The sequence below is a fragment of the Podospora bellae-mahoneyi genome, chromosome 7, assembly GCF_035222275.1.
Source record: "Podospora bellae-mahoneyi strain CBS 112042 chromosome 7, whole genome shotgun sequence".
NCBI classification, from domain to species: domain Eukaryota; kingdom Fungi; phylum Ascomycota; class Sordariomycetes; order Sordariales; family Podosporaceae; genus Podospora; species Podospora bellae-mahoneyi.
Window position 1 is genome coordinate 3,024,195 of NC_085886.1, and position 25,782 is coordinate 3,049,976.

Genomic DNA, 25,782 nt, shown 5'->3' on the forward strand with positions numbered 1-25,782 from the left:
TGAAATTACAATGTCTTTGCGAGAATAGTATCTACCTTTTGCTCGTCCACACCCACCCATCCACCCACCCATCCACCCACACATACACACACACACACACCCACACACACACACACACACAAACACCTTTGACATTGTCTCTCTCCTCACCATTATTTCCCAGTCCCGTTCTGCCAAGCTAGATAGGATAGATTGAAGAGTGTATACAGATATAGGATTTGGCGGACCAGGAAGAGGTCAATGTTAGGGTACTGAAGAGGTAGAAAATTCGAGATATATGCTCCATATTTGACCTCGATTATCTACCAGCCCCTCTACACATGTACCCGCAGCTGCATACTCTCTCATGCATGACACCCATTTGCTGCCATGCCAATGCTTGGAATGATCTTCCCACACAGTACAGACTCGACAGATCCTCACCCCCATACCCACCCATATATGACTACCAAAAAAAGACACCCACACCTAACACTGGACACCTCCTCATCCACACCATGTTCCCTAACTGCAGACAAGCTCACACTGTGCTCAAAGAGAAATAACCGTGTATATTATGTAAAAACTGGCAGAGACTACACTCTATATGCTCCCCCAACCCCCTTGTCGACTCCACAACCTCCCCCGTCCTTCCAACCGTCTAGAAGGATCTCAAGAGTTCACAAGGCACTCCTGCCAGCCTTATCGCTTAGTCATGAACGCAGATGACGCCCTTTACAACCTAAAGAGAGAGAAAAAGACCAATCAGCTACCCTGTTTCTGTTACAAATTCAAACAGTGCATTTCTATTTGTTTGCTCTCTATCGGGGGGTCGTTGTCACACATTCATCACTCTGAGCTCCAGCACAAACAAACAAAAGCCACGAAAGAAGTTACTTGGTAAACTACACATGGCTTGTCGCGCGCGAAGAGAGGTAGGAAAGAGAAAAGAAAAAGAAATTTTTGGATATGGGGGTTTGTTTACTTCTGGGGAGGGTTGTGGGCAAAGGTGACACCCTTTGAGATGTTGCCCTTGAGACCAGACACGGCGGCCGCGAGGAGGGCCTTCTCCTTCTCGGTGATGTCGCCAAGGATGTCAATAGCCTTCTCGGCACCGTTGGGCTATTCGCTTGTCAGCATAAGAGGTCAAGACTGGTGGAGGGGGGGGGTGGGAACATACGCCGAGCTCAATGGGGACGGAGAAGAAGTCGACACCAGTCTTCTCGGCAATCTCCTTACCGCCGGGGACACCGGGGAGGTAGACGTAGCTGGGCTCAACGAGGCCCTTGGCACCAGCAGCAGCCTTCAGGAGCTTCTCAGCGAATCTGGTATGTGTGTCAGCAATAGCCTAACCTCTTTCTCTGATGATTATGCTCACCTGTAACCGGCATAGGCCATGGAGAGGGTGGCAGAACCGGCACCATCCTTGGCCTTGACGACCTCATCACCACCGAACTGGACGCGGTTGACAAGAGCATCGTACTTGTCATCCGGGATGGTGACGGAAGGAGTGACCTTGCTGAAGAGAGGGACGATGGTCTCGCCGGAGTGACCACCAATGACGGGTACGGTAAGCTCTTGAGGGTTGGCCTTGCCGACGATCTCAGCAACGAAGGTCTCGGCGCGGACGATGTCGAGGGTGGTGACACCAAAGAGGCGCTGGGCGTTGAAGACACCCTTGGACTTAAGGACCTCGGCGGAGATGGGGACAGTAGAGTTGACGGGGTTGGAGATGACAAGGATGAAAGCCTTGGGGGCGACCTCGGCGGCAACCTCGATGAGGCCCTTGACGATACCAGCGTTGATGTTGAAGAGATCGTCACGGGTCATGCCGGGCTTGCCTAGAGTGGGGGGTCATCGTCAACACTTATGCGCCGGGACAGCAGCACGGCACCAGTCGGACGTACGGGGAATGCCAGCGGGGATGACAATGATGTCGGCATCCTTGAAGGCGGCCTTGGCGCCGTCATTGGCGGGAAGGTAGCCGGTGGTTTTCTGTTTGCGGCAAAGGTCAGCCGGAGTTCGCGGGTTCGCGGTTCGCGATTGTGTGTCTGTCACTTACCGCCTTGGAGGAGATGTGGGACAAGTCGGCAGCGACACCGGGAGTGTTCACAACATCGTACAGGGCGAGCTCGTCAACGAGCGGGGAGAGGCTCAGAAGAAGGGAGAGCGGCTGCGGACGTCCGGTCAGTAATGCCGCTCAAACATGACGGCGATGGTAGTGACGGAGGAAGCTATACTTGACCAATACCGCCAGAGGCACCAGCAACCACTATTCCCATTGTTAGACTCCCGTCTCGTTTTCCATGCCAGTTATGCGCGCATGTTGCACGGTTCGGGCAAACACTTACCGGCCTTGACCATCTTGAAAATATAAAGGGGATATAGAGGGGTAGCTGTTGAGCGCAATGTGATTGTCAGCTTTGCGGTGTTTCCGAGGAGATAAAGGGGGTTCAGAATCAGCAATGAATCACATGGGAATACCTACAATGAAGGCGAGTGCGTAGAGGCTATTAGAGTTAAAATCTAACGGTCAATGGATTGGGATGATGGGAATCTGGTTGAGCTGGATCCGGGAGAAGGGGGAAGCTTGGGGGGCTCAAGCTTAAGTAGAGTTGGCGGGGTTATGCTTGGCTGACCGCGATCCCGTGTCGTCAGTTGCCCCGCGTTCCTCCCCCTCAGCCGGCATCTTGCTGGGGTGCCAGGGAGGGGTCCGTTACTATTGCCGGAGGGCCAAGTGTACAACAGTGTGTCACAGAAACAAGAGGCGAGCAAAGGCGCCATCGCCTATTCGGGGAGACTCCCGCCTGGAAAAACTCAATTGACGCATCCCCTTTTGCTGCCCTCCCTCAGTTACCACAGCTACCACAGCCGTGATACGTCTCCGTCGGTCATCAGTCCTCAGTCGCGAACAACTCGCGGCACGGGCCAGCCATGACTGCGGGAACTGGCCGACATGTGGGTTCCGAGGCCCGACACTCGGGTACTGGACTCGGGCAAGATCGGGATGCATTCCATGTTTTAAATCCCAAACAGGCTCGTGAGAACCCGCCGGCGGGTTCAATGGCTGTTTTCATAAATAAATACCCCTGAACCAAAAGACACCTTTTACACTACGCATGTCGTCACTTGAGCTCGTCGATTCTTCAGCGAATGATCATTATGAATGCCTCGTATATTGACCGCAACACCGCCCGTTGGCTGCAAAACAGATCCCGACTGAGTGGGTGATCCTCTGTTTGTGGATATCAAACGCCATACCCATTCCTGAATGCAAGATTTGACAATCCGTCCCTGTTCCGATTTTGCCCCGGCATCCCATTCGTGTCATGCAACTCTCTGTCTACCCGAGGAGTTGCGGACTCAACATCAGAGCTTTATAAACGTTTTCCCTTTTTTCCCGTTTCCATCCTTTACTCGGACTTCTCGGCGGCCTTCTTGGCGGCGTTGCCACGGAGCTTGGGCTCGGGGGAGGGCTTCACGGGTCTCTGGGAAGCACGGATGGCGGAGGCGCGGGCAACGGCGACCTGGCGGAGATCGCCACGGTACTTGGCGGTCTGCTTGGCAATAGACTTGTAGGTCCTGTAAATCCATCACTGTCAGCATGGCTGGCGATACCCTCACTTCGAGTGGGTTGCTACTGACTTGCGGTTGGCCTTGGAGGCGCCAATGGTAGAGACGATTCTGCCGGAGGCGGGCTTGTTGCCAGCGGACACCTTCTTGGAGATGACCTGGATAGTGTTGTTCTCACCGGCAACGACACCGATAGCCTAACCCATGTATATATCAGTTCCTGTTGACTCCTTCACTCGTATCTTATCGTACCTTGTCGTTGACGTAACCAGCGTACTTGCGGGAGTGGACGTTGGTGAGGTTGAGGGGGTCGCGGGAGAACTGGACACCACCGCTCTCCTTGCGCTTCACGAGGAAGGCGTTCTGGAGGCCTTTGTGTGTGCGTTTTCGTTAGCTGGGGCTCGCTTGAAGGTTCGTGACGCATTCTCGGGCCAGACATACGGGTAACCTCCCAGATGAGATCAGCAGAGACGTTGGACATTTTGGCGGTGTGTGGGTGGTTTGGGGTTGGGCGAGGCGGTTCGAGTGAAGTCGTCTGCGAAATCGTTTCGTGATCTTGAATTTCGAGATCCAACGCCTGGATTTTTTGCCTGGCTCGCAGCAATGTGGGCTCGCCTAACTATCCCGAAGGGGTTTAGCCCATAATTCCTTATCGCTTCTTATCAGTTGAGAGCAAACTCTTGGCGGCTGGCCAAGCTGGCTTGCATAAGCTGGCCCGTGCTTTTTTCTCCCAAGCACCGCATCCGTCATTTCACCTGCTGACGAAGCTCGGGCCTTGGCTCCAAGCCCCAAGAAATGTCATCAGCTTGATCATTGCCTTGTTGCCCATTCGGCAGCAAACCAAACCATCCGGAAACCTGGGAAGTTGTCAATCAACCACCAGTCGCATTAGCGCCACTGCAATGTACAGAACCACATTCCTCTGACTGCTGCTGTCTTGACCCCTTCTACATTCATTCACTCTTTTTGTTTCTTTTTCCTTTTGCTTTCCGACGTTATCACCATCCCTCCATAACCATCACATCACGTCAGTGCTTTACGCCGCATCTCGAGATCTCCCCGAAGTGAAACGAACCGAGGCCTCCGCCGCAAGACTACATCCACCAGATCTCTGGGCCGCAAACGCAACCTCTTTTTGCCCCGACGACATCTCATAAACAAAACACACTCGCCAGGAGGTCGATTTACACGTTTTCTCTCAACCTTTCTCAAGGCGGCGCACATCTACTTCCATCACGATATACCGCAGCCATGACCTACCTCTTCTACTCAACCCTCACCCTCCTAACCTTCATCCTCACCACCCTCGCCTACTTCTTCCGCGCAACCTGGCTCCCCCACCTCTCCCAATCCCGCACAGCCTCGTACCTCTACTCCCGCCTCCCGGGGAACTCGTCCTTTGAAGCCGACATGGAAGCCGGTCTCTCGTCGTCGAATTTCGATTTAAACACCAACCTGGCAGCGGGCGATTCCAGGTCGGGGCTGGACGAGGGCGCGAAGAGGGAGATCTTGCATATCATGAAGAAGAGGAGGTTGAAGTTTGACGAGGCGAGAAGGGTGTACATGGAGCAGAGGTTTGCGGCGAATGGGATTGGGGCGGATGGGAGGCCGAGGGATCCAAAGTTTGTTAGTTTCTCGTGAGGGGGGAAATGCAAATCCGAGAGTCTGTTGGGGGGGGGGGGTTGTTTGGTCTGGTTAAGGTTTTCCTGTTCGCTGCTGCTGTTTGGAAAACAGAGCATATATCATGGGGTTGGCTTCATAAACCAACCAACCACTATCGTTAATTACTTTGCCTTCTTTTTCTTTATCTTGATTTTTTTATTGTTTTTTTGTTTATTTACATATTCCCCTACTTTTACTCTTTTTGTTGATTTTTTTCATATTTTGGAGCGGGATAATCTGCGAAGGCGTTTACATGGGACGGGTTTCCTTGGCCGGACGGATTGCACATGATGTGGCGAGCAAAGGGGGGGGGGGCGGGAAAAGGGGTAAGAAGGAAGGAGGGACATTCGATACCACTGGGGAGGAGGGAGTTTGAAGGCTTTTACATACGCAGGCGAAAATAAAGAGATGTGTCCCGCTCGATCAGGTTTCAGTGTTGTTTTCAGGGTGAAGAAGCTTGATGATTGGATGTCTTTTGGAGATATACCAAAATGTCTTCAAAGAGCTATCCCATTTTTCCAGTGCTTCTCGAGAGCTTCTTGCCTTTTATATAGGCCTCAACAAAAGATGGGAAATGTGCTCGAAGGAACAGTCATTAAAACTAGAAGCATGGTTCTTAATAAAACTCGGAATATGGTTGCTAATCTGTGCAATTTCAGGTTGACCAGGCGATCTTTGATACTTACTATAGCAGATATTGAAGACCATATCCCAATCTTGACATGTCACGGCCAGACCCTTATATCCAGACATAGTGTTCTCCTTCAAAATGGACACATCCATTCATCATTACTAAGAGCCACCGAGGCCTCCTCTACCATTACTCTCCAACCATAAGCTTTCATCCCTTTCTCAAACCCAACCCATTGCCAACGGGTCATATTACAAGAATACCTATACTAATATGTACGTATCTCAAGAGCAATCCCCATCAGGAGATACCCCCTATTTTGTGTTTGAGTCCTCCACCCTCCTCCCCCCACCCCCTATTTCCCACCCAACCAACCATTCATTCATTAAAAAAACGCCAACCCTACTCCCTCGCCTTGCTTGCTGCCCATTTGGATTATGCCCCCGGCCCCACCTGTCCTCCTTCTTCCCAATGATATTAACATGTCCAAACCAACCCAAAGATAATTATTATATACAGACGCGCATTCCTCATATAAAAAAAAACCCTCACTATCCATCACTGGACAAAAAACCCTACTTTCCCAAAAGCCCAACATGAAACCACCCTTCCATTACATTTTCATCATGAACACCACCGACCGTGAGCTTTCTGCTCAACCTCACCCCAGACTACTAGCCGCCGCAGGGTGGTAACCCAAAAGAACGGTCAACCCCAAGCTAACCTCCCCCAAGAAAGTTTTGATATCAAAAGAAACAGCTCCTCACTGCCTCTTCTTCGTCTCCATCTCAGGCTCATACTCCCTATCATCCTCCCCCTCCACCTCCAGCTGGATCTGCTCCATCACCTCCACCTCCTTCTTCCAATGCTCCTCGCTCATCTTGACCTCCTTCTGGAACATCTCCTGCTCCGGCGCCCTATAACTCCCGCCAATCCGATCCCACAGAGTAAAATACTGGCCATAGTTGTAGTTGAAGGCCAAGTGATGAATTGAATGGCACGCCGCCCCGTTGATGATGGGGTTGTTGGCAATGTACTCCCCATCGTGAATCATAATCGTCCAAAAGTTGATAAACACAAACAGCGCCACGTACGCCACCTTTTGCAGCGGGAAGATGAAGGGGAAGATGTGATACGGCAGGCTCTGCGCGTAGCCGTCAAGAGGGTGAAAGGCGTGGCTGGCAAAGGGCGTGGGCATGATCCACTTGTGGTGAGGCTTGTGGAGGTGCTTGTACACCCAGGGGTGGTGAAGGCCACGGTGAATCCAGTAGATGCCAAAGTCGGTGAAGAAGAGGAAGAGGGGGATTTGGAACCAATTCCACCACGGCCAGGGGGCTTCGTCGAGCGTGTCGTAGAGGAAGCCGTATCCTCGGACCTCGGCGACGAGGAGGGGGGCGGTGCAGAGGGCCATGATGGGCATGGCTTCGTTGGCTTGCTTGATTTCGAGCCAGATTTGGTTCTTGAGGAACTTGGGGTGCTCAAAGGTTTTCTTGTCAAAGACGAAGAGGTAGGAGAGGGAGGCGAAGACGAAGTAGACTAGGAAGCCGAAGATCCTGGGGAGGGAGGGTTAGTGTCACTTGGGGTGGGCATTGCGTGAGAGGAAGGGGTAAACTAACCAGAGAATGAGGAACAGCGACACTCCTTGGCGCCAGATGTTATCTCTAGCCCATAAACTGCCATATGCGGCTTGTGATGGTGTCAGGTACAGGTACTCTGTCGCGGGCTTGTACTGCCATGTTGACATGGAGGTGCCATTGGCAAAGGTCTGGGATGTGAGGCCAGATGGAGCTGGACGCGCTGGGAGCACCCATTGGTACATGTAATCGAACAGAAAGGTATCGCAAACTTCGAGGACGACGTCCATCTTGAAAGAATTGTGCGCAGTGGAATGCGCAAAACGGGAGAAAATGAGAAGCAAAAGACAAAGTTGACGGAGACGGTCCCTCTCCCACGCGACGCGAGCTTGCTCTAGATAAGAGAATGGGGGGAGGGGGGGAGGAGGCGAGAGAAAAAGAAGCAGCGGTCGAGAAAATTGCGTGAGCGAGAGGGCGACTCCCCGGCTTGTTCTAGTGCGATTTCCACACCCTTGGCAACGACCTTCGCTGGTAGGGACGCAGGGGGCAATCTTAAGAACGGTGGAGCCTCTGATTCTTCGGCCGCGCTGTTTCCGAACGGGACGGGGATGATTGCACAAGAACGGAACCCTGCAGTGTGAAAGAGTTGTCTGGAAGATGGGGGCCGGTATCTTTGAGATTGGAATTGATCGGACTGTGAATGCTGTATACACATAATATACTTTTGCTGATAGACATTGAAAAAGGGCGGTGGGTTGAGCTTCCTAATCAAGAAGCTGTCCATCATCGTCCGTCTTGGACCGCAACCCCTGGACCGAGCAGGTCTCGACAAGCTGGAATGGCACCAGTTGGGATGAAGAATTGGGACAACAGCCGTCAATCCAATCGCTTTGGCGGTGGTCGTGCAACCAAACTGTCGAGTTGCATGATCCGTTTGGCTCTCAAGCTTTTGATTCGCCCAGATCTGGCACTAACTCCCGGAGATTCGAAGCTGCCATGCGGCAGAAATGGCGTGAGCTCTTCGTTCGATGGGATGGTGTCCGTTCAACGACCCGAGGCCGAGCCTGCTAACCAGACTGTGGTTTGGCCAATCGCAGACTGATTTGGCTTAGATCCCCCACATAGATTGATAAGCACCTGCGAGATCAAGCGGCCTCTACGCACCTACCACTGTCTGTCTAGCAGCGACACCGAGCCCGAAGCCACGAACCCTGCCAGGCACATCTCTGATCCCATTGGGGCCCAAGCTTCTGCCATTCTCACGGGCCATGTCGCCCGGAGTTCTCGGCATGGTCGGGATGCCATCAAAACCTCCTACAAATCTTGTTCGACGGTCGCTCTGTCTGGTTTGTGATCTTTGTGATCTGCCATCCCCGTGTACGTACCGAATGCCCAGATCCCCGTGGAAAAGTGATCCCCTCTCGAAGCAAATTCGACGCGATACTGAACTAACAAAGCCGTGCGGCAGTTTTCTCTGCTTCTACATACTGTCTGCACGACCACTTAGTTGGTAGCTCCAGTCGAGACAGATACTGGATATCAACGTGGCTATCACTAGAGGTCATGTTCAGCCTAGATCACGACCGTCTTCATGAGGGTTGGTCTTCCCCTCATCTTGATAGTTTGAGTTGTCCAGCCCCAAACAAAAGTTGCAGCTCGAACCAACAACACGAGGTCTCATCTCAGAGGTACTTGTCAGCTTGTTTATCGCTCTATGGCCAGCTCATGAACACTGTCTGTCGACACAATCGTCGAAACCTTCTGTGTCACATGGGACGCTTCCAGTATAGTTGGCCAGTCGCCCGGAAACCAGCGTGCTGGGTGCCCCATGGGATACCATTCCGGACTCTACACGCCACCTTGAATATTACAAACCTTTGGGTCCAAGGTAGTTGATCGATCAGATGCTATCACATCCCTACCATGCACGCCCTGGACATGAAAAGTTTTACTGCAAGTCAGTAACACCTGTGGTGATCGCCTACTTACACCTTTTGAGATAGGAAACATACTGGGTCACTGCCCTTCAACGTATATTAACTATCTTTCGAGGCTTGTTGATTGTCTTTGGAAGTGTTTTAACAGTTTTTGAGGTGGGTTTGAAGTAATATTCTGCTTTGGCTTACTTCGCAGTGCAGTGATTTCATGCAAAGCATAGTTATCAAGGTCGGAAACTCGTCTACAAACACCAGTGTCGCTGGCGATCTTGAGGACCTGTTCACAAAGAGTCAACCATCTCCAATCATTCGAAACTCTTACCCCTGAGAGAGACCCCAGATGTCACCTACCCTGATGTAACAGATGTAACCTAAGCCAAACCGGGCATAATGAAACCAAAGCACCCTCTCAAAACTGCCAAGACAACAGGGGAAGTCTCTGAAAGTTTTGTTTGAGATGCCCATTTCAACCACCGACTCCTGAGCTTCGGTAACGATGGAAACAACGCGGTGATCTTGATCTCCTGTGAGGCAGATCATGAGCATCATAGCAATCTCATCCCACTTTGACCGTACCTGCTCTGAAATCCTCCTAGTAACAGAGTGTACAATAAATATGAAGTGTCACTCAACCATCTTGGCGTAGCGGCTATCAATGTAGCAACCCCTTTCTCACCTCTTGTTCTATTAGCATGTGACACCTTCTTCTAACATTCCAAGCAAACACACACAACCATCTTCTAGAAATGCTGCCTCTTGGCCTTCTCTTATTTTTAGCTGTGCCTCATGATGCGCGAAGATCATAAAACACGCCAACGGCGTCAACAGCCGACCTTACCCACGGCCTCCCCTGAAGCGGCGTCATTCTCGGCAACCTCTCGCCGAATTTTGCACGCCAAAATGACTGCCGATATCCGAGTGGATGGATTTGGTGACATGTTTTACGACCTTGAAAGTCTTGTCTCTGCTTCGTGTTCATCGCCAAGTGTTGCCATTCTGGGAAGGCCGCTCAAGAAGCCAGAAGAGGGGACAGTCGGGATAGTTTATATGACTGGAGTAGACTACCTCGTGACAAATCTTCTTTCTCCTGCCGCAGTTTCAGTGAAGACCTTCCTAACAGAACCAAAACGACTGCTGAACAAAACCACCGCCATAATGCTCAAACACACCGTTACATGCTTCTTCATGATTTTCGTCTTCTTCTCCCCGGCCCTCGCCATGTCCCGCCGTTGTGGGATTGGTGGCAGATGTCCAATATCGCGGTTCCCTGAGATGGAAAGGCCCTGGTTGAGCATGATACCAACTGGAAGATCACCCGAGCATATACGAGAAACCGCCCCATTGAATCCAGATCAAGCAACATCTACCTGCGCTTGGAAGTTGCCAAAAGGCTGGACGCTTTCATCAAGGCTACGGAATACAACAGCCAAGAGAGCCGGTGTACGGCGGAGACCATCATCAAACAAGGGGTCAGAGCTGTCAGCGGTAGAGACACCAACAAGGCGGGACAACACAGACAACACGGGGCTGTCACGAAGGAAATATTCCAGAGCACGACTGGATCGGTTTCTGTCGAGTTTGGACCCGAAACGAAAAAATAAAAAAAAGAGAACCAACGCCAGTATGATATAAAAACTATTTCACCCTCCCCCCCTTCAAAACAGAAGTCACCAACCAGCTCGAGTTCCAACCATCTACCATCAACACCACCTAAACCCTCGCCTTCAACGACATGACTCCTCTCACCAGTATCATCTTTCTCCTCCTCACAACTATGATCCCAGAGGCCCACGCTCTCTCATTCATACCTTGCCAACCGTATCCAAGGGTACATACACCCCCCTTTCCCCCCTTAAACCAAACTCCAGCTAACCTCCCCCAGCCCGAAAATCCACACACATTCCATGTCCCCGCCCAAGCGACTTCCTACCCGATTCCATACTTATCACACCACCAACAACTGAACAGCAACTTTGGATCTACTGCAGTCTGCCCAAACCCGGCAATACAAGACATCTATATGCGGGAATTCCCAAAATGTTTGCGGTTCGGGTCACGGACCCGCAGACAGAGAGCGGCGTCAAGCAGCTCAAAGCCGTCATCGCTAAAAAAAACACGCTGGGCCAACCCGGTGAGATGACCAAGGAAGTTTGTCCCCAAACTCTGGCCCAATCCATCTTTCTACAGCCCCGATGTCGTACATGATTTTTCCATGGAATACGAGTACCAAATCCAATAGAAGCACAGACGATCCACGTTCTGCCCGAGCCCGGGGTTGCCAGGTACCTGTCCGTGGAGGTTCCCGAAGGGGGTGACGTTGAGGATGCCTACACAGTTCAAACGGGGAGTGATTGAGGAGGGGGCTTAAAGCGGGTAGATGGAGGCCCGGGAGACTCTCTCTCTAACTACTTGTTAACAACAACATATATCGACTATGAGATGATGAGAAGAAGAAGGATGCACCTCACTATCTCTGACATGAATGAGATACCTTACGCAAGAATTTTTGTTTCAAGCACATACCCAGTGTCCAAATCGAGAATGAGATTCAAGACGTAGGAGTGCTAGTAGTAAAGCTTCCGCAGCCCTTTCTGCGGTCAGACATGCGGCCGGCCTGTGATACAAAAAGAGGGCTGCTGCATAACGGGCGTGAAGAAGGTGAGTTTAACTTATTCCGAACGATTTTGGTATGACGGTTGTGACTGGATGGTAAAGCAGGTGTGATGTTGTTTGGTATGGGAGTTCGTGAAGTAGAAGGAAGCCACCATATTTCCATGTTGGAACTGACTAGTCACGAGATTTAGCGGCCTCGCTGGATGACCGTTGAGCTTGAGCAACGACAACAAGATGTAGTGGTTCTCGATCACATAATCAACAAGGCTGAGCCGGTGGCTTTGTCTCGGCCCGCACTGGACAGGTTCCCGGCTCGGCTCAGCTGGTGCGGAGATAGGGACCCGCTTCTTTTCTCTCCCTTGGAATGTGCGCCCCCCATCTCCGGGGGAAATTTCCGTCATGGCAGAGAGCTTCCAAGTATCCTCCAGGTGATGACCCCGAAGCCTGGGAGTGCATCGATGCAGATGTCGATCCCCATCGGCTACATCGGGTCAGATTTCGTTATATCTTGGGCTTTCTTCGGTGGCCACCTATCACGGCCAGGTCTAAAATATAGGCAAAGAAAAGTATGCTGGTAAAAATGGTCGGACCACTTCCCCGCATTGACATGGTGTTAACCACTACAAGACTGTCAGCCGGCGGTGAGCCTCTTCGATGTTCCAGGATCTAGGGAGCGTTGGAACAGGCAAGATCAAAAGGTTGCGGCGATAAGACCTCCGTTTCCCTCTAGGCAAACTAGACTTGGGCAGATAATGTGCAGACATGTAATGCAGACATGCTGCCTGCTGTGATCTGTGCTCGAGACAGAGCCATGACGGCACATGTGCTGACAGCGGGGCTATTCTCGGGTGCGGAACGCAGGCTGGGGGTCATCCCGAACATTGGCAGGAGAGCCCAAACGGGTAATCCTCACCACCACCACCACGATGCCGATGCAATGTGATGAACGAGATGGGATGGATGGGGGGTGGATGGGAAGCGGGGATGTTGCTTTGGTTTGCCGAGGGCCACTTGTTGCAGCACCGTGACGAACCGGATAATTGGACCCCTGTTCTTTGTGCTCGTTTTTATTTTCTTACCACACAGATGAGATATCTCACCCAACCCTCGAAACCTTGTGTTTCATTATCGGAATACGGATGCCTTGTGCTTTCCCTTCAGAGTGGTTTGCTGCTTGTGTTGTGCATGGTGAGAAGTGAGGTGGGAGGGTGAGGTGAGGTGAGAAGGAAAAGACAAACTTGTGTCACCCACAGAGGCACGAGAGGTTGACTTCACTTCTGTCACAAATTTCCAGGAGCCCAGGCTTTTGCTGAAAATGGTTGGTCTCTCGGGAAACAAAACGTGTGTGCTCGATGCTGCAGCCACCCCATCCCTGGGGCCGCTGCAGGTTGCTGCACACGCCCCCATTTTGACCCACTCCCCCACTTTCCTCCTTTCCACTTTCCAGAACGGCGCACGCTAAGAAGCCTGCGTGTGCACGGTCCCTGCTCCACATTGGAGTGGGTCTTCTTGAGCAGGAGCGCCGCATCTGCCCCCGGTCCTGGTCCCCTGCCGGACGTGGTACTTGACTCCAGCGCTACTGCCACACGTCGGCAAAGGTACCTTTTTTTTTTCTGTCCTGCTTGACCGTCCCAGGTAGATTCCAGCCGCCCCTACGCCCCCCTCCACTCTGGCGCCTTTCCTTCCCTCTTGCTTGCTCTTCACCTTCTTTCCATTTCCTTTCCCTGCCTCTCTGTCTGCAACCACAACCTCCACCAAAACACCTGCGTCAAAAACATCACCACTCACCCGACACCCGACACCACCCGCGCCGTGTCTTTTTCTTTCTTTCTTTCTTTCTTTCTTCGGAACGCGCGACGGCCTCATCCACACCATCGACGGGGGAACCAAGAGCTCACAGCCCTCGACCGAGCCGCCGCCGCAATCGGGCGACGTGCACCCATTTCTTGCCAAGACTTTTGTCTACTTGTGAATTCGTAAATTCTCTGGTGCATCGCCCCCCCATCAACCCAATCCACCCCGACATCATCGTCGCCCACTGCACACAATGTCGATGTATCCCGGCCATCGCGGCATGGGTGTCGCGCCCCCTGCCAACCCCAATGGCAGCCGCCAGAACGAGCTCCTGGAGGGCATCCGCGCCGAGTTTGAATCGCATCAACGACAGATCGAGGGATATGAACACCAAAGTAAGTTTTGGTTCGACAACACCGCCGTGCCTTGTCCCATCCCGACAATGCTGACAGTCTTTCCGCCACAGTCCAGGCCCAGGTTCAAGAGATGCAAATGATTCGCGAGAAGGTTTATCAGATGGAGCAGCAGCATGTCCAACTGAAGCAAAAGTAAGCTTGAAGCATGTCTTGGACAAACTACACAAGTCTTCTAACGTGGCGCGCGCCTGTTCAGATACGAGGATGAAATCAACCTCCTTCGTCGTCAGCTGGAAACTCGCGGCGGTGGCCCCCCGGGACCTATGAACCCGCCGCCACAGCATGCTGGCCCTTCCCAGCAGCCTCCTCCTCAGATAGGCAACATGGGGGGAGGTGGTGTCTTCAACGGGATCCTCTCCGGGCAGGGCGGACAGGGCGGTCTAGCCCCCCCTCCTCATCCTCCTCAGGAGCAACAGCAGCCTCCCCACATGCCCCCCGCGCCACCGGGACTCCAGCAGGGACCTCCTCCCCCTCCTCCCCCGCCGTCTCAGCAGCCCCCATTCCAGCAACAGTACCAAGGACCAGCCCCCGGCGGTTTTCCATCTCAGCCCCCCCAGAGCACCGCTAGCCCCGGCCCCGGCAGCAAGAGAGGCCAGCCGATCGGGAGACCCCCTGCCGGCGGTCCCGCCACCCCCCAGATCAACACTCCGGTTCCCTACAACGGCCCCGGCCAGTCTCCCCAGGTCCCGACCCATCCCACCCCCGACCACACCCGCATGGTGCAGCAGCAACAGCAGCAGCACCAGCCCGTCCCGATTTCTTCTCAGAGCAACGCATTGAGCGACCTGGACCCCGAGCGTCTCCCAAGCCACATCAAGAAGGTCAAGGACGATTGGTGGGCCATTTTCAACCAAGCGGTGCCCCGTGTTTTGGATGTTGATTTGGTTCACACTCTCCAGCACGAGAGTGTGGTCTGCTGCGTGAGGTTCAGCGCCGATGGCAAATTTGTCGCGACGGGATGCAACAGATCTGCTCAAATCTACGATGTTCAGACTGGTGACAAGGTCTGCATTCTCCAAGACGAGAGTATTGATCTCAACGGCGATCTTTATATCAGAAGCGTTTGCTTCAGTCCAGACGGGCAGTACCTGGCTACCGGTGCTGAAGACAAGCTCATCAGAGTCTGGGACATCAAGAACAGGCAGATTCGCAACACTTTCGCTGGTCACGAGCAGGATATCTACAGCTTGGATTTTGCCCGTGATGGCCGCACCATTGCTTCTGGCAGTGGCGATCGCACTGTCAGGCTTTGGGATATTGAGACTGGTTTGAACACGGCAACGCTCACCATAGAGGACGGCGTCACCACCGTTGCCATCTCGCCCGATGCCAAGTATGTCGCCGCCGGCTCGCTTGACAAGAGTGTCAGGGTCTGGGATGTCAAGACAGGCCTCTTGCTGGAGCGTCTCGAGGGTCCCGAGGGCCACAAGGACAGTGTTTACTCTGTTGCTTTCTCGCCCAACTCTCGTGACCTCGTCAGCGGTAGCTTGGACAAGACCATCAAGATGTGGGAGCTTGCCGCTCCTCGGAATCACAACCAGATGCCCGGCGGTATCATGAAGCCGGTCGGCCGCTGCATCAGGACTTTTGAGGGACACAGGGTATGTATTTCTAGGTCTTGAAGCCGAGGCCTCGTTGCTAACTTTTTAATAGGACTTCGTCCTCAGTGTTGCGCTCACCCCCGACAATGAATGGGTTCTTTCCGGTTCCAAGGACCGCGGCGTTCAGTTCTGGGACCCCCGCACCGGACACACCCAGCTCATGCTCCAGGGACACAAGAACTCGGTTATCTCTGTGGCTCCAAGCCCTGCGTCAGGAAACTCGGGCGGCTGGTTTGCGACCGGTTCGGGTGACATGAGGGCACGCATCTGGTCATACAGTCGTATCCGCCACTAGAAGGAACAAAGGATGCGATCAATCAGAAGGAAGCTTGCTAACTTCGCAAGCGTTCTACGAAAGCTTGAAGCAGAGGGGTTGGGACCTTTGTAACTAATCCAAATTCAAACGGAAATGGAAAGTTGAATAACGTGTGTGTGGGATAAAATGGCAAGGAAAGGGAAAGGAGTATGTGGAACTTTTGAAGCAAGTAGGAAGCGGAAATTCGGGTTGTTGAATTTTTCTTGTTTCCTACTTTTTTTGCTTTTTATTTTCTTACTTCTCTTTTTTGTCTGTTTGATAGGGTATTTTTGTCTGTTTTTTTTTTACACACACAACTTTGACAACATAACAAAGGGTATTATTAGTTGGTGGCCTTTATGGTAGTGGTGGGTTCCGGGGGGCGGGTATTGAACTGAAAGGGTTTTCTTTGAAAGGATCATGGTGAATTGTGATTTGGGTGACTTGAATGAGCATGGGATCTCGGGTAGGGGGTGGTGTGGATTTACCCCTGAGCCCTGTTTGTGACCTACTTTGGACAACCATCTTCCCACACTTTCTGCTGCTGTTCTGACATTTCCAACCAAGGCACACTCTGACAACCTCGACACACACACACACACTCTCTCTCTCTCTCTCTCTCTCTCTCTCTCTCTCTCTCTCTTTCTCTGTCTAAAGTCAAGGAACCCCTTTGGTTTGCTGTCAGTATGTATGCTCGGTTAGGGGTCTTTTTCTTACTACCTTATGTGCTGAATCTATCAAGAATTTTTCCCTCCAAACAAAACATGAAAAAGGGATGGATGCATGTAAGTTTACCTACCTACCTCGAAATCAACACATCGCCTTCTGCGCGGTTGTTGTTCCCAAGTTTGTCCTATCAAGAAAGGTGTGGTGTGTACACCAGTCAGGGGGGAACAAGAGTGCCATTGTTGTTGTTGGTGTTGTCTCTTTGTATGATACACACACACACAAGTCTCAAATGACATGGCCATTTCATTTCCCATTCATTCTAACCCCTAACATCAAACAAATCATACAACCAACCACCAACCACCACCCACCACCCACCACCCACCACCCATCCTAGATATCTATCCCCCTTCTAGATTAGTTACCTAGTCACCTTCCCCCCCCCCACCCACATCTACCCTTTCAAAAAACAAAAACAAAAAAAGAGATCCCCTATTTCTTTCCAAAACGCCTGTTGGTAAAATACACGCTTGCTTCGCTTTCGCTTTCCCCCCTTTCCACTTACGCTTTCTCTTTCTTACCCCCCACTCCACCCACCCATCCATCCCATCCATCCCATCCATCCATCCTCTTTCTATTAGATGGGGTATCAAAATGCCCTTTTCCCGGTCCTTTCCTTACAAACATGCCCCCACACACAACACATACACCTGGCACGGCGTAGTAGTAGTAGTATCGTCGTTCGGTTTGCTTGTCAGTCGCCTCGTTGTGCCGTTTAGACATCACAGACCCGCCCGCTTGGCATGGCAGGTTTTGTTTTTGTAATCAACCCTCTCATTTGAGGAGAGGAGGTTTTTTACGCAGCAACGCGCATGTCTGTCCCGCTGACCTTGACGACGCCGTTTTGTTGCTTGGCGGGGACCGTCAGAGGAACCGTCTTCCCGCGGGCCTTTTCCGTCAGGGCAATCATCTCCCTGAGCATGACCTCACGGGTTTCGCGGGCGAGTTCGTCGACATCGGCTGTGGTGAGACCGGCTGTGGGGATGGGATCGAGGACTGTGGTTGTGTCAGCCTGCTGCGGTGAAAAGTTCAAGAGGAAAATGAAACAAAACATACCCTTACACGGCACGCTCCCCGACTTGAAAACCATGTCCTTGAGGGAATACACATGGCTGTAGTTGGCCACAACCACTGGAACAATAGGCACCTGCGCCTGGACAGCCAAGTGGAAGGCGCCCTTCTTGAAGGGGAGCATGGTGGGCTCCTTGGTGTAGCTCCGGGTCCCCTCGGGGAACATGTACACGCTCTGCTTCCTCTTGGTTATCTGCTCGCCAGCTCCCTGCATCGCCTGTCGCGCATCCTTGGAGTTTTTGCGGTCGATGAAGACGGCGCCGCTCAGGGTCATGAACCAGCCCAAGAATGGGATCTTCTTGAGCTGAGTCTTGGCCGTGACGCTGCAGTACTGTGGGAACATGGTGCCCAGCATCAAGAGGTCGACTTCGGTCTGGTGGGGGCCGATGAAAACGGCGGGACGGACGGTGCCGAGGTGGTTCTTTGGGTCTTCAATGTCAAACTTGAGGCCTGTGCCGAGCAACATGCACAGCTTGAAGCACCGCCCAACCGCCCATTGTGAGAGACCGCGCTTGCCAATCAAAGAGAGAAAGACAGCAGCGCCGAGTCCGTATGCTGAGGCGATGAGGATCGAGATGTACATGGCCAGCGAGCGCGCCACGAACGCGGCTTTGGAGCTGACTAGGCCGAGGAGGTGGAAGAACATGATGAGGGCGGCGTAGTAGGCGAAGAAGTAGCCGGTGTATGTTATAATTGCCGCCATAGCTGGTGTTGAGAAGGAACGACGAAGGAGGGGCGGGGTTGAGCCCGAAGGACGGCGAGGGGGAGGAGGGGACTCGGAAGGCCGACACGAGGGGATGCGCAGTCGCAAGGCTTTGAGTCGTTTTTCGGCTTGGATCCTGTGATGATGAATGGGCTTGCCGGACCGGTGCTCGAGCGGCGGGTGGCCGGAAAGTTTTGGGGGGGACGGGGACTGGCGATGTGGCGTCTGGATGGGGATGCTACAGGGCTAGTGGATGCTGAAGAGACAGGCGACCCCAGTCCAGGTGGTGTCGTTGTGCGTCGAGGGGTTTCTAAGCCAAACAATGGTGATTAAGGATATGGAATACTAAGAAACAAGCAATCATGGGCTCCGTGGCACCAAAAAGGTCTTGGTTAATGACTTTCGTTCTTCATGGCCCGGGCCGGCACTCGAAGTTGCAGCCCAATCAAATCAAAGCCAGAATGCACTGTGAGAGTGTGGGGTGTCCGAGGTTGAGGAATCGTTGAGGCTAAAATTTGCGGGACGTGGGGCAGGTGCCAGCAACCCTTGCAGCCCCTTGCAACCCTTGTGACCAGAAAACTTGGCAATCGCGGGGATATCGTGACAAGACTGAGGTCAAGCTTCACTTAAAAAACTCGGGTCTCGCCGCATCATCTGTCGGTTAGTTGGGCACAAACAAACATCATCCAACATGTGCATGTGTTGCTGAATAGTATTTGGTGTTTTCTATCCTCTCTTCATCACTGAATTGCTACAAGTCTCATCTCATGGCCACAGTGTCGTTTCACCTAACCCGCCCAAGTATCTTTTGTTGGGATCGTGCGGGGACGGGAACGGAGATACAAAAAATGTTTAAGTTGGAGAAAAGAAAGCATGTGATAATTCCCACCATATGATCATTCAACATCGCTAAACCTGCGACGACACCACCGTTGCGCGTACCTGCCGTTTGATCATCTGGTCATCGCCGAAATCATGGGAAAGGGTTGTTGTTTGTGTTGACACCTCCACCTTTGTGTCCCGTCTGGGCAGAAGGAGGATGGATTCAACCGACTCTCGAAGTCCAGCCAGCTCATACATGAGGATAATTCGACAGATGGAAACACTAGCCATGTACCGTCCCACGATGGATAGCGCATCCTCCACGCCCACGAAGATGGTGCTTGAAAAGATCAGGGTCCCGAAGATGATATGAAGGACGGTGGCCATGGATCCAACCCAGGCCGCGACCAAAAAGAGGTTGCTCTCTTGGAAGGTGAGGATCCGCACGTCATAGTCTTCCAAGGCACTCGGTATGGGCTCTGTCTTGAGAAGGCCGAGCAAGCGCCTGGGAATGCTTGAAATCCATGCGCCTGCCGGCGCGAGCCTCTCTCGAATATGAAAGGCCGACTCTTCCTTTCTCTTGGCTGCCTCTTCCTTTCTCTTGACTGCCTCTAGAACCTCTTTCTTTGGACCTCGCCAGCCGCAGACGCGGAGCCGCAGACCTATGGTGCCGAAAATGTATACGACCAGGCCTAGCAGTGCCCATATCGTTGGCCCGAAGGTGCGATTCGTCCACGGGGTGCATGTGGCCTTGACGCCGAGCTCCCAGTTGAGAGTAGCAATGTTGGCTATGGCAGCCAGGGCGATGATGTATTAGGCCATGGAGATGGACAGCTTGTAGTACCACATGCTTGGGCGCCACTGTGGGAGACCGCTCGGGTGGTCGTGGAGGATCTGGGCGGGATCATGGTATTCAAAGGCCCGGCTGAAGTACACGCTGGGCGATCCGGCGGCAAGCATGAGTGCGAGGAGAGGTCGCCGTGCTACATTCGCGAGCATGCTCATTTCCTCGGTCGAAGGACCCCTCACGGCGAGGACGGTGGGCATGACGCCGAGGAGAACCTGGGCTGCTGTCATGCCATTTTTGACATACTCGCTCGTGCTGTTCAGGACACATTGGATGACAGGCTGTGTCAACACAGTGTTGGCTCCATCCCCACCGAGAATTGTCACGTTCGACGGCAGATGTGTTGACAGTAAGTTATTGTCGGTATTGGGTCATGCAGTACTTCTGCTTAAGAGCTTCGAATATGTGGCCATGTTGGGGGTACCATTCGCGAAACTGGTTCGTGTTAGTGCCTCTCCACGCTGCGATGGGTTCGAAGTATGTGAAGAGGAGGAAAAGGATACACCGAGACGGTGCGGAGAGTCCACCCCTTGTGCGGTTCTTGATGTTGATGTTTTGCTGATGATTGTAGTGACAAGAAGCTGACTAACTTGACAGAACGAAAACTGGAGTTACTTTGTTCCCTCAAGATATATAGCTGACTGAGGGCAAGACGGGGCCAACATTATGGCAAGGTTCTCGCGGGATTCCATCATGGGTGTTTCAGCCTCTCAGCGCTAGTTGTGCAAACTGTGGGTGGCTTTCAGGATGAATCGCGGTGATCCAACCAGTTGGTGGCCGTCTGCAGCCACGCCCTTATAAATATCCCATCTCCTCGTCTGGTCTTGTTCATAGCACACTGGAAGCAGGCAGGCAAGTTAGGGCTTCTGTAGAGGTCTAGTGGGCGTTGCTCAGCCATGACGGTGATACTCCTTCCTGGTGTCTTACACCCATATACATGGGTATGGGCGAGGCTCTGGGTTCGGGTACAATGTTAACGATGACACACTGAGCTTGGCCAAAGCCTGCCTGAAGCCAACTTCGAATATTACAGCCCCAATGTCGTGTTCTTAAGCGCCCTGTCATCATGAAGTTCATGATTGGCTTTTTGTTAGCCTCAGCTAAGATCATATAATCAATCCTTGTGAACACGATAAGGCTCAGATCAGCACGGGCGAGACTCCGAGACTTGCCCTTACAATAACAAATATTTACCAAGGTTAGTTTTTGGTCTTGAGAATAGTTCGAGGGTCAGTTTCTTTCAATACCTAACATGGAAACACAATACACACTGTACAGGTAGGTGTTCATGTCTCGGGAGACTCTACAATGAATGAAAACAAGATGTGGTCGTAGCGCCTCCTGCTGTTCTAGAAGCCCCACTAATTATGGCCTAGGCCAAGGGAGCCCTACCACATTAGCCATGGTTCATCCAACTGCTTGATTCGACGTCCACTGAACAACAAAGCTCACCAAAACATTCCGGATGGCCGCAGCAACACAGCAGCTTCCCGCCTACTTCACCAGCTACACAGCAGCATAGGTTCGAGCCTCTTGCATCAACAGCCTCTGGTCGCCCCTGGGCGCCAATGATGCTTCCGGTCCAGCGATAGCCCCTCCGATTCACCCCAAGCGCATGTCTGTCTCGGACAATCGAAGTCCCATCCCAGCTATCCTCACTATCGAGACATCCCCAAAGTCACAATGGCCGAATCCCGTCGCGGACACCCGAACCTATCCGTACGGCTGCCGCAGCCCGGCGCCTCGATCGCTCTACCCGATCTCCCTCCCGTCTCTGCTCTTTTTTTGATCGATTTCGACGTCAAGGCCGGCTACACCATCGTCTGGAAACGGGCCGTTCCCGGTCTCGAGCTCGAGGGCGCTGTCGAGTACAAGAGCTTGCCGTCGGGCTTGCACACCGTCACCGACGACCTCATCTACTTTGTCCACGATGCCAGCCACGCCGGGCTCAGCGCGTTTATCAACACTCCCACCGATGAGGAGGAAACACGTCATGCGCGCATGATTGCTGTGGGTGTCTTGGTGCCGCTAAGCTATGGCCGTCTGGGGAGGGCATGGCGCCATGCCGAGGGGTTGAAGGAGATGGCCAGCAAGCTGGTTCAGGATTGCAAGCAGACGCAAATACTGGAGGGGTACTGGGAGAGAAACGGCGCGCGCGAGACGTCGGCGCCGCAGCCATTGAAGGATGAACCTCTGGCCTCCCCCGCGCTTAGCTTTAGGGCTGTCCGTCCGCCGCTGGGGAGAGGCCATACTAGGAATAGGTCTGCTTCGGATGGCACCGCCCTGATACCTCCCGGACACAGGCTGTCGCCTTATCATCCGGCGTGGAGTTTGACGTCGTTGCTGGATACGTTTGGGCCGCTGATCTTTCCGGTTCATCGCGCCGCCCTGTTGCGCAAGCGCATCTTGATTTCTTGCCATGCACCGGTGCATGAAGTTTGCAATTTTGGTATGTTTACCGGGACACTCCTTGGTATTTGATGGCTGCTGACGAATCTTAGTGTATGCTATTTCTGTCTTGTCCAATATTCCCCTGTCCGTCTGCGACGTGATAGACCCATCAGCACCTGTACAGCGTTTACGACCTCTTTTTACCATCGGTGTGCATGATATCTCATATCTTATGGAACACCAGGCCGCTATGAAAAAGCGCCCTAATCAAGACGATCAACATTCTGATCCCTCCGAGGACTCTACCTCGGGCTGGGTAGCCTGCACCACAGACAGCATTCTCGCTATGAAGGGGGATCTCTGGGACATGCTGATCACCCTGCCCCCAGTCTACTCGAGCAACGCCAAGGAAAGGGCATGGCCAACAATCGAATGCCCCAAGGGCGTCCCGGTAAAGGCCACCCAGCGCGACCTCCGCCGTTTCCGCACTCTCCGAGCAGGCCTGGCGCACCTCGCCGCTGCAGCAGAAGCCTCTCACTCTGGGTCACAACCCCAACCAGAGGTGCAAACCCCAGACGAAGCACCCACCCCCTCCACGCCAGCCATCCGCCTATCCAAACCCGCAGCTACCTCCTCCTCCTACTCGAGACCAGGGACATCAAGTGGCAGCCGCCCCCGCCAAGCAATGATCATATCCGACGAAGACGCCGACCAAATCGTCGAACCAACCACCTGGGCTGCGTTGGCCTACAACGGCTTCATGTGGTGGGCTTCGGCCGGTGAAAAAAGACACTCTGATGAAATCGATGAGCAAAGCCACGACGCCAGTCTGCTTGCTGATTTGGGGCCGCCCATGTCGCCTTCCATGACTGCCGTGCCGCAACGGAGGCCGAGTTTTGGGACGGCGGTTTCGGGGACAATGATTGATAGTTTGTCGTCCTTGACAGCAAGAAAACCGGGGGAGGACGCGGAGGAGGATGATGAGAAGGCGGGGGTAGAGCTGGCGATTATTGCGTATTTCCACAGGTTGACGACGGGGATTTTGAGGGTGTTGGCCGAGATTGTGGACTCGGGGGATGATGATGATTTGATGAGTCTGGATTTGGATTATGGGGAGACACCTGGGGGTGGGGGTGGCGGAAGGGAAGGGGAGGGGGAGGATGAAAGTGGACGGTTGCTTGGGGGTGAGAGTGATGATTATCAGGAAGAGGGGTATGAAGGGAGGGGAGGGGGGTGGGTGAGGGTGGATAGCGATGCGCTTGCGCAGATGGGGTTGGATGTGTGGAGTCTGGGTGATGCTGAGTTTGTCAGGGAGGTGGTGGGGAGGTATTTTGAGGGGAAGAGGGCGGCGGTGGTGACGAAGGGGGTGGAGGTTTGTGGGGTTAAGGTTTGTTGACAAGATGAGAAGGGGGAGATGTATATACTTTGCATGGCGTTATGATTCGGGAACTGGGGGAATGGTAATTTAGGAAGTATGCATAGGGATATTGGTTTGGACTATTCAAATAACGAAGATGGGTGTTGCAAGGTGTGAGGCTTATCTCCGGTGATGTGCGAGTGAGCTAAGATAACCCTAACCCAGCTTGTCTCCGGTGATGTTGTGTTGACGGCGCTAACCCTAACCCAGCTTATCTCGGGGAGCTTGGACCTTCAGTTTTCACTTTCACCATCAAAAGCCATTCAAGGTTTATTCATTAGGTTTCTTTCAACACTAACTTGACCTACACGCTTTTGAAACAACCTCAGCCCTTGCACCACCATCCCCCCCCCCGGCAAAATCTCACCACCCACCAAGTTCAACTATTCAACTGAACTCTCTCTTGAAATCTTTGGGAAAAGAATTCACAACTTCCCATCACCCCCAGAACCATTTCACAATGGCGGAACCAACAGCCATAATCGGCCCCCCCTTATTGGAGTCATCACTCGAACGTCTCTATCCGCTGAGGGAAATCCTCCAGCGGCTGCACCACCGCAACAAGAACCAGCATTTTTCGTCTAGGTGGTGGTCGGCGTTTGATATTTTGAGGAGGAACACGGGGAAACTGATCTCCGAAATCGAGGACTGTCTGAATTATGCCCCTTCACCACCATCGTCAGGCCAGTTGGCAAAGGGGAAAGGCAAAGGGAAGGGGGAGAAAACGAGGAAGTGGGAGGAGGGGGTGGAGAGGGTGCTGAAACGGGTGAGGTTCATGAAGGAGGGGGTTGTGGTGAAGGGATGGGTGGGGTTTGGGAGGCTGGTGGGGGATAGGCAGTTTGCGCAGGTTGGGTTGGGGTTGGTGGGGGTTTTGGGCGGGGTGAGTATGGTGCTTGGAGGGTTGGTGCCTGATATGGATGGGGAGATGGAGGGAATGGAGGGGGTGGAGGGGGAAAATGAGGGGGTAGAATATGGGGAGGGGGAGGTGGATATAGGGGATGTGATACAGCGGGAGGATTTGGGGGTAAAGGTTCAGAGGGAGGAGGTACTGCAGAGTGTGGAAGGGGATGTTGATACGGTACAAAAGAGGAAGGTGGTGATGAGAGGGATGGGTGAGGAGGGGGGGGTGGTGAAAAAGAAAAAGAAAATGAGGGTTGCTGTTGGGGATGAATTCGATGATATTTTTGGCTCTTTTGAGAACCAGAAATACGCCAAGAAAAAGGCAGCCGAAAAGAGAGATACACCATCCAACGAGGTTAACTGCCCCAACAACGACAGCGATAACACATCCCAACCATCAAAACCAGTCAGCAAAAAGAAGAAGAAGCCAGACGATGAGTTCGACGACATCTTTGGTGGCCTAAGTGAGGAGACACCCCCCAAGAAAAAGAAAAAGAAAGCGGCAGGAGACGAGTTTGATGATATTTTTGGTTATTTGGGGGAGGATAAGCCGGAGAAGAAGAAGAAGAAGAGAGGGGATGAGTTTGATGATATCTTTGGCGGGTTGGGGGGTGAGAAACCAAGGAAGAGGGTTGGTGGGAGTGGAGTGGTGGAGAAGAAAAAAAAGAAGAAGGGGGATGAGTTTGATGATATTTTTGCTGGATTTTAGGAGTGGGTGTGTAGGGAGGGAGAAGGAGGGAGATCGGGAGACCGAAGGAAATGATACCCCCAACTGCTGGTTGGATGTAGTTTGTAGCTGACGTCTTGCACTGGGCTTGGTGACTGCA

The 25,782-nt window shown here is 52.8% G+C and overlaps 8 protein-coding genes across 8 annotated transcripts; 3 read left to right on the forward strand and 5 right to left on the reverse strand.

Annotated features, from left to right (window-relative positions):
- Positions 1-531: 531 nt before the first annotated feature.
- On the reverse strand, positions 532-2,709 carry QC761_710620 (uncharacterized protein). Its single transcript, XM_062882612.1, has 8 exons — positions 2,468-2,709; positions 2,331-2,375; positions 2,220-2,251; positions 2,042-2,152; positions 1,887-1,974; positions 1,358-1,820; positions 1,160-1,304; positions 532-1,101 (listed from the first exon to the last, which is right to left on the reverse strand). The coding sequence occupies exons 2-8, from the start codon at positions 2,341-2,343 to the stop codon at positions 961-963; spliced, it is 993 nt and encodes a 330-aa protein (XP_062728674.1). The 5' UTR covers positions 2,344-2,375; positions 2,468-2,709; the 3' UTR covers positions 532-960.
- A 323-nt stretch (positions 2,710-3,032) lies between these two features.
- Positions 3,033-5,195, reverse strand: QC761_710630 (uncharacterized protein). The gene is made up of 5 exons (XM_062882613.1): positions 4,263-5,195; positions 3,994-4,239; positions 3,805-3,923; positions 3,625-3,749; positions 3,033-3,561 (listed from the first exon to the last, which is right to left on the reverse strand). Exons 2-5 carry the CDS (start codon positions 4,031-4,033, stop codon positions 3,393-3,395), a joined length of 453 nt encoding a protein of 150 aa, XP_062728675.1. The 5' UTR covers positions 4,034-4,239; positions 4,263-5,195; the 3' UTR covers positions 3,033-3,392.
- QC761_710640 (uncharacterized protein) lies at positions 4,804-5,193 on the forward strand (the record flags this gene model as incomplete). The annotated part of the gene is made up of 1 exon (XM_062882614.1): positions 4,804-5,193. The coding sequence occupies one exon, from the start codon at positions 4,804-4,806 to the stop codon at positions 5,191-5,193; it is 390 nt and encodes a 129-aa protein (XP_062728676.1).
- Positions 5,196-6,287: 1,092 nt separating the features above from the next.
- On the reverse strand, positions 6,288-8,278 carry ERG3 (c-5 sterol desaturase). Its single transcript, XM_062882615.1, has 2 exons — positions 7,462-8,278; positions 6,288-7,398 (listed from the first exon to the last, which is right to left on the reverse strand). The coding sequence occupies exons 1-2, from the start codon at positions 7,707-7,709 to the stop codon at positions 6,609-6,611; spliced, it is 1,038 nt and encodes a 345-aa protein (XP_062728677.1). The 5' UTR covers positions 7,710-8,278; the 3' UTR covers positions 6,288-6,608.
- Positions 8,279-13,574: 5,296 nt separating this feature from the next.
- Positions 13,575-17,102, forward strand: TUP1 (General transcriptional corepressor TUP1). Its single transcript, XM_062882616.1, has 5 exons — positions 13,575-14,158; positions 14,230-14,311; positions 14,376-15,780; positions 15,833-16,692; positions 16,725-17,102. Exons 1-4 carry the CDS (start codon positions 14,017-14,019, stop codon positions 16,073-16,075), a joined length of 1,872 nt encoding a protein of 623 aa, XP_062728678.1. The 5' UTR covers positions 13,575-14,016; the 3' UTR covers positions 16,076-16,692; positions 16,725-17,102.
- Positions 17,103-17,356: 254 nt separating this feature from the next.
- Positions 17,357-18,918, reverse strand: SLC1 (1-acylglycerol-3-phosphate O-acyltransferase). Its single transcript, XM_062882617.1, has 2 exons — positions 17,861-18,918; positions 17,357-17,800 (listed from the first exon to the last, which is right to left on the reverse strand). Exons 1-2 carry the CDS (start codon positions 18,576-18,578, stop codon positions 17,601-17,603), a joined length of 918 nt encoding a protein of 305 aa, XP_062728679.1. The 5' UTR covers positions 18,579-18,918; the 3' UTR covers positions 17,357-17,600.
- A 569-nt stretch (positions 18,919-19,487) lies between these two features.
- QC761_710690 (uncharacterized protein) lies at positions 19,488-20,477 on the reverse strand (the record flags this gene model as incomplete). The annotated part of the gene is made up of 2 exons (XM_062882618.1): positions 19,488-20,188; positions 20,273-20,477. 2 exons carry the CDS (start codon positions 20,475-20,477, stop codon positions 19,488-19,490), a joined length of 906 nt encoding a protein of 301 aa, XP_062728680.1.
- A 998-nt stretch (positions 20,478-21,475) lies between these two features.
- On the forward strand, positions 21,476-24,034 carry QC761_710700 (uncharacterized protein; the record flags this gene model as incomplete). Its single annotated transcript, XM_062882619.1, has 2 exons — positions 21,476-22,696; positions 22,749-24,034. The coding sequence occupies exons 1-2, from the start codon at positions 21,931-21,933 to the stop codon at positions 24,032-24,034; spliced, it is 2,052 nt and encodes a 683-aa protein (XP_062728681.1). The 5' UTR covers positions 21,476-21,930.
- Positions 24,035-25,782: the final 1,748 nt, after the last annotated feature.

Excerpts from the sequence above, each read along its gene's own strand:
- QC761_710620 (XM_062882612.1), bottom strand. Across the intron at positions 1,975-2,041 it reads CCCACATCTCCTCCAAGGCG|AAAACCACCGGCTACCTTCC; the intron begins GTAAGTGACAGA and ends TGCCGCAAACAG. Across the intron at positions 1,102-1,159 it reads CCGTCCCCATTGAGCTCGGC|CCCAACGGTGCCGAGAAGGC; the intron begins GTATGTTCCCAC and ends ACAAGCGAATAG.
- QC761_710630 (XM_062882613.1), bottom strand. The coding sequence starts at position 4,033 with ATGTCCAACGTCTCTGCTGATCTCATCTGGGAGGTTACCC. Across the intron at positions 3,924-3,993 it reads TCTCATCTGGGAGGTTACCC|GCCTCCAGAACGCCTTCCTC; the intron begins GTATGTCTGGCC and ends GCACACACAAAG. Across the intron at positions 3,750-3,804 it reads CTGGTTACGTCAACGACAAG|GCTATCGGTGTCGTTGCCGG; the intron begins GTACGATAAGAT and ends TACATGGGTTAG.
- ERG3 (XM_062882615.1), bottom strand. The coding sequence starts at position 7,709 with ATGGACGTCGTCCTCGAAGTTTGCGATACCTTTCTGTTCGATTACATG. Across the intron at positions 7,399-7,461 it reads TCGCTGTTCCTCATTCTCTG|GATCTTCGGCTTCCTAGTCT; the intron begins GTTAGTTTACCC and ends CTCCCTCCCCAG.
- TUP1 (XM_062882616.1), top strand. The coding sequence starts at position 14,017 with ATGTCGATGTATCCCGGCCATCGCGGCATGGGTGTCGCGCCCCCTGCC. Across the intron at positions 14,312-14,375 it reads CATGTCCAACTGAAGCAAAA|ATACGAGGATGAAATCAACC; the intron begins GTAAGCTTGAAG and ends GCGCCTGTTCAG. Across the intron at positions 15,781-15,832 it reads GGACTTTTGAGGGACACAGG|GACTTCGTCCTCAGTGTTGC; the intron begins GTATGTATTTCT and ends ACTTTTTAATAG.
- SLC1 (XM_062882617.1), bottom strand. The coding sequence starts at position 18,578 with ATGGCGGCAATTATAACATACACCGGCTACTTCTTCGCCTACTACGCC. Across the intron at positions 17,801-17,860 it reads GGGGAGCGTGCCGTGTAAGG|TCCTCGATCCCATCCCCACA; the intron begins GTATGTTTTGTT and ends ACACAACCACAG.